This window comes from Tenrec ecaudatus, chromosome 7 (genome assembly GCF_050624435.1).
Source record: "Tenrec ecaudatus isolate mTenEca1 chromosome 7, mTenEca1.hap1, whole genome shotgun sequence".
In the NCBI taxonomy this organism is placed as follows: domain Eukaryota; kingdom Metazoa; phylum Chordata; class Mammalia; order Afrosoricida; family Tenrecidae; genus Tenrec; species Tenrec ecaudatus.
The window spans coordinates 121,816,233-121,822,867 of record NC_134536.1 but is presented as its reverse complement, the minus strand read 5'-3'; the positions used below and the strand labels follow the sequence as shown (position 1 = coordinate 121,822,867).

Sequence of the window (6,635 nt, the reverse complement as noted above, 5' to 3'; positions counted from 1 at the left end):
GCAATCACGAGGTGACAAAGAGATCAGGTATCAGGCATCATCAGAACAAAAAATCATATTATTGTGAATGAGTCGGGGAGTGCTGAGTGGAGACCCAAAGCCCATTTGTAGGCCACTGGACATCCCCTTACAGAAGGGTCTCGGGGAGGAGACGAGCCAGTCAGGGTGCAATGTAGCAAAGATCAAACATACAGATTTCCTCTAGTTCCTAAATTCTTCCTCCCTTCCTTCCCCCCACTATCATGAACCCAATTCCAGCTTACAAATCTGGCTAGACCAGATGATATACACTGGTACATATAGGAACTGGAAACACAGGGCATCCAGGACAGATGATCCCTTCAGGACCAGTGCTGAGAGTGGTGATACTGGAGGGTGTAGGGAAGGTGGGTTGGAAAGGGGGAACCGATTACAAGGATCTACATGTGACCTCCTCCCTGGGGGATGGACGGCAGAAAAGTGGGTGAAGGGAGACATTGGACTGGGTAAGATATGAAAAAATACTAATTTATATATTATCAAGGGTTCATGAGGGAGAAGGGAGTGGGGAGGTAGGGGAAAAATGATGACCCGATGCCAGGGGCTTAAGTGGAGAGCAAATGTTTTGAGAATGATGAGGGCAATAAATGTGCAAATGTGCTTTACACAGTTGATGTATGTATGGATTGTGATAAGAGTTGTATGAGTTTTAAAAAAAGAAATATAAAAAAATTATTCAATGTAATCTAAAGGTCCAGTACCCTTATTATTTTTATTGTCTTCCTATATGTTCCTATCTCAAACTGATGACCCCATTCAACCTAGCCACTTAGTTAATCTAACTTGTTCTTGGCTATGCCATCATCTCTTCAAATAGAGGTTGGCAAGTTTCAACTATACGAGTTACTTGATATGCCCTTTTTGGTGGTATTCTTTGTAATTTTCACCAGACTTTTTATTGTGTTTTATGCACACATAATAATGAAACAGAGAGGCATACAAATGGAAGTTTACATAAATATGTTTCAAAAATAATAAGCTAAATTATATATATACACACACGTGTGCTGTTAGTCTCAAGGTCAGTGCAAATCCATTAGCTACTTCTCCAAAGAAAATGAAATCTTTCTGCTCCTATAAAACTTCACAGCTAAGAATATTCCTGGGAGCAATTCTACTCTGCTCTATAGAGTCACTGGAGCAGAATCAATTCTATGCTAGTGGTTTATGTAGATATGTGAATTTTTGTTTACTATTATGAACAATTGCATTATAATTGTTGGACTTTTCAATATTTAAAGTTAATATTTTGATCATTCTTTATTTTCCTGAACACCATAAAAACCCAAGAACAATTGATTTCCATTTAAGATCCTGATTTTTTTTGCTATATGTAATGTCTCCTTAGATAGTTCTCCTCTTTTAATCCATGGTCAATTATATGAATTCCCGAACTTTCCCTGTTCTTGATTTTGGTTACTTCATGCATTTCATACTTTCCATTTGTGATGATATGTTCATCTCTTTTCCAGCCACCCCTGTGGTGTGAGTCAACTGTCACAAATTTCCTAAGGTTTTTATATACTAGTCAGGCTTCATATTATCTCAATTGCTGAAAGCCACTTTTACTGACTATAAAATTCTAACTTGAAAGTTTTTATACTTTAGCATTTTGAAGTGATATTTCCCCTTCTTCTAGATCCCGTTGCTGCTTTGAAGAACATATTTGGCATTCTGACACTCTTCGGAACGTAGTCTCCCTGCTCTCTGCCCCACTTGCCCAGGCTTGGTCTTTCTCCACTCACTGCTGTTCTGCTTTCCTTAAGGGCAGGGCTTCTCTTGGAAATGAGCCATGCCTATTCACTTCCAAGTGTCCGTTGAGATAGGCTTATCTAGTCTTTCCAGGAATTACCAAGTATTTCTTTGCTTAGGGTGAAGAAAGACCTTCATAGAAGGCTGCTAAAATCAAATTGGCAAGCTGTCTATTGTTACCAGTTACCACTCTGGGGCCTGGGTAGTTGCTCTATCATTAAGTTCTTTGGAAGGCCTTATCGCTTGCATTTGGTTTAGCACACACAGGCAAGTGCCACATTTCACACTGCTTTCCCACCCCCCCCCCCCACACCCATCTATATATGAAGATAAGTAGGGATATCTTATTACCTAGTTTATTGTTAATTTTTGCATAAGTCTTGATTTTGCTCTCTACTTGGTATGCTTTCAAAAATCTTTCTACAACTATCTTCCATCTCCTCAAAATTTGAGGAGGTTTCATTGCATTATTTTGCCTTATCTCTCTTTGCTTTCAATGTTTCATCTTATTCTGTATTTGTAGAGGTCTTACACATATCTTTCATCTCCTTCATAACTGACTCTATATCCTACACTGATACAGACTAGCTATTCTTTTTAGCTGTTACTTCTAGCGTGTGCATTTTAATATAAATGTGCTATCAGATATTTGCAAAGCACCAGCCTGACCCTCAGTGACTGTCCAATAACAGTTATGATATAGGCTACCTGTGGCTAAGCATTTTCACTGTGACCATTTTGACTTACAATGAAAAACAGCAAAGCAAATATAATAATCCTGGGGCATTATTCAATTTTAAAGAATGTTAATTATATTTTGAACACCTGATAATTTTTTAAAAGATCTATTTCTCTCTCTCTTTTGCTGAGAAAAAGATTCTAGACTCTATATTTTATCCTCAAACTTCAGAGGCTATTTGTACTGTCTAGCATTTATATTGAGATTAAGAGTTAGAGCAGATTTGTAAATGCAACTTCTCTTCCCGTACAGGGTCAAGGAAGAAAATGTTAACGAACAAGCGAGCTGATATTACAAGAATCTAGACTATCTAGTCAGTGTTTAAAATGTATTTAAATCAAGTGGCTAATGAAGCAAATAATCTTGGTTTACTTCTCTTTTTGAATGCGGAGAACCTTGTGCTAACAGAGGGGGAGGGTCTGTGAGTGTTGAGCATTGTTCTCTGCTCTTCCACAGCCTTATACTCATAGGTTTCATTGTTTCCCAGCTCAGGTAATATGATGATGGTATTTAACATGGTTTATAAGTCCAAACAAACTGAATCTCCTGGATCTAATTTCTATCAAGTTCTAAGATATATGGGATATAGGCAATTGTATAAGTTTACATGACTCAGGACAGAAGAAGATTGGGTCTAAGTTGAAGCAAATAAGACACTGTCATAAAAAATCAGCACCTGATATATTTCTACCTAGACTTCTAGCTTAGATAAAATAAGAGTAGTCCAGTGTACACATAATTATTACCTACCAAGGAAGATATAAATACTGGCTTCTGTGTTTACTTCTTTATTTCAGAGACTTTCTATATTCCCTTTGCTGGTACATGAAAACTTCTTTGTTCAGACGTATATCATTCTTTTCAAAATGTCTCATCTTCTTCATAAAGCCTTTCAATGCAGCAAATTTTACTTGGTGAGGGACATATATCCACTTGCTTTTCAAGTTCAGAACAGTTTATTTTACAGCGACCATTATGTTTTAAGCAACGATCAGCCTCCACAAAGGAACACATGGCTGCAGTGAAAGAAAAGTGACCAACATTATTTATCACTTATATACACACGCATATCTTACTTTCTGATTACATTGTATAAGTCTGGAAACTAAAAACAAAAGACTTAAAATATAACGAGTCCCTTTATAAAGTACGTTCAGTGTATACATAATTGAAATGACTTTTTAAAATTTATATAGGATCAAAAGTTTAATCCTACTTATAGGAGTATAAAAATAATATTCATGGCTTATTGCTGTCATTGTTTTGGAATTATAGGTCACAGTTTATTACAGTTTTCAGCTGTTTTTGGACACATAAGTGATTTCAACCTTCAAAATTATTTTATGAGTATTATAAAGTAATTGTGTTAACATTTCTAATATGTATAGGGAAATTTTTAGTGTTGTTTTGAGCAAATTATATCCTAGAATTAGTAAATTAACATGTCATCACCAATTGCGAACATAATTTTCACCCCAAAATATTATCAAATGTGATTTAAAAGTTTGTCTTTGATTATTTGTTCTTTTCAAAAAGAGGTCTATTGGCACCTAATTCACATATCATACAGTTCAATGGTTCAATCATATCAGGAAGAGTTCTGCAATTATCACCACAATCAATTTTAGAGCATTTTATTCTTTCTTATATTCACTGTTTTATTTTGTTTCTCAGATAATAGTTTTGCTGACATATTTTCTTCATTCCAATGTATCTCTTTCCTTCCATACAGTTCAGTTGTTCATTCCCATCCAGTGGGACATACCATCATCAATGTTATCAACTCCCCTCTGCCTCTCCTCCCCCTGCCCCTCACTTCCAATTCTGCCAGGAACCGTTACTCCTGTGAGTGTCTCTGAGGGTGTCATGGATCTTGACTATCATGTACCAAGCGATCTTAAATGAAAAAATGAACTTTTGCAATTCTAATATGACCAATGAGGTATATCACTTATGAACCACAATTGTAAGGAGAGGAAATCTTTAAGAACTAGAGGATAGTTGTGTGGTTCATCAGTGCCACTCAGCACCCTGGATTTATCCTCTGTTCCATGAGGCCTTACGAAGAGGGACTGTCTAATTTTCTTGCTGGTGAACTTTGGGTCTCCACTACATCCAGTCCCTTTAATATCTATTTGGATACATGTTTTTTGAACTTGTGATATCTCTTCCCATTGACACCTCATGATCATACAGGCTGATGTGCTTACTCCATGTGGGCTTTTTTGCTTCCCTGCTAGATGGCTGCTTGTTTAACTCCAATACTTCAAGGCCCCAGATGCTAGAGCTTTTGATAGCCAGGCACCATAAACTTTCGTCGCCACATTTGCTAAGGCACCCATATTGTCTTCAGCGATAGTGCCAGGGTGGTGGGCATCATATAGTGTCACATTACTAGAACAAAGCCTTGTACAGAGGCAAGATTTAAGTAGAGACCCAAAGTCCATCTGCTTCCTGGTTGCATTTACACACACATACATATACACATAAATGTGTACATATTCATATATGCATGTATACATATAGGATTTTGTTTTTGTCTTTTCCTCCTATTACTGAGAGGTGAATGATATTCATTTTTTAAGCTCCCCATTTCTTCCCAACATTTTAGAACACTTAGTTTTCTCACATGAACCTGTACAGAGACACATTTGTTCAAACAGATATGTAAGAGGTATAAGTGGTTTGAAACCAAGAAAGATGCGTGTAGAAGTTGTATCTTTTCATCATACCTATATAATCTATATAATGAATAAATAATCTAAGAAGCTGGATGATACGAAGAAGAACATTATATACACAGATAAAAGATTGAAGTCGTCAAGTATTGAAACTACATGATCATGGTCCATGAAAGCAGTTGTCAAGAAATCAAATGACATATTTTACTAGGCACAATTATTGCTAAAAATCTCTTTAAATTGTTTAAGAACAAGTATGCCACTTAGAATACTAATGTTCACCTCACCCAAATCATGGTATTTTCAAAGGCCTCATATGCATACATAAGAAAGATGGGAGAATAATTTATACCTTTGAATACTATTTAATATATATGGATCTGTGTTGAAAAGTACTGCCAGAAAGCTCATATAAGGGAGTATGGAAAACTTCTCATGTATATTGGATATATTATTGAGAGAGACTAGTGAATGGAGAAGGACATCATGTTTGCTAATGAGAAAGACCTTTAATGGGATGGATTGACACTGGTTGGATCAATGGGCTCAAACACAGAGTTGATGTGAGGATGTCACAGAGATGAGAAGTGTTTCCTTCTGTAGGATGTAAGGATAACCATGCGCCAGAACTTATTTCATGGCACCTAACAGGCACATATTAGTCTATGCATATATTATGTATACATTATTATAATACTACTGATAATATTTACATGATTCTGTTTTGGGGTATTCTGTATTTGCACTGAGTCCTGCATTTCTGTTGAGTCTATCACTAAAGGTGAATATCAGTATGTGTGTCTGCATAGCTTCAAGTTTAATGAATATTTGTAAGTTCGTTTTCAAACCACTTCCCTGGACTTCAATTCCCAGGAGAAGCATACTATCACTGTAGCTATTCCACAACCAAGCCAATGCACAATACTTTCAAAATAATTTATTCTGCTGCAGATAAATTAATATCTTGTTATTTGCTTAAATTTTCACTTTCCTATTCACTGAAGAAGTGTAATATTCTCAAAATATGTTTACAGATCTTGTAGATCTTCATTTCTAAAAAGTGACCAAACTTCACACAATTTTCCATTGAATGGTTTATTTTTTATATTTATTTTGAACTCTTTGTATGCTTTATTTATATTCACTTTGTACATCAAATATGTTACAAACATTTCCCCCAAGATATAGCTTGCTTCTTATTAAATAATGTTTTGATCAATAAAAAAACTCTTGATTTAACAAGACAGTGCTGATCTTCAATATATTCACATATTACTTTGTATGATTACCTTGGACTTGGACTTTTGTTTTAGCTCTAAAAGGAATAGAGGTCCACCCTCCCTGTCTTCTTCTGTTTCGTGTTTGCAAAAGAACCAGCTGTATTTATTGAAAAGTTTACTTTTATTTGTTGTCATGCACTTCTA

At 35.8% G+C, this 6,635-nt stretch overlaps 1 protein-coding gene across 1 annotated transcript; it reads right to left on the bottom strand.

Moving 5' to 3' along the window:
- Positions 1-3,391: 3,391 nt before the first annotated feature.
- On the bottom strand, positions 3,392-3,544 carry DEFB114 (defensin beta 114). Its single transcript, XM_075553774.1, has one exon. It carries the CDS (start codon positions 3,542-3,544, stop codon positions 3,392-3,394), a length of 153 nt encoding a protein of 50 aa, XP_075409889.1.
- Between the last annotated feature and the right edge of the window lie 3,091 nt (positions 3,545-6,635).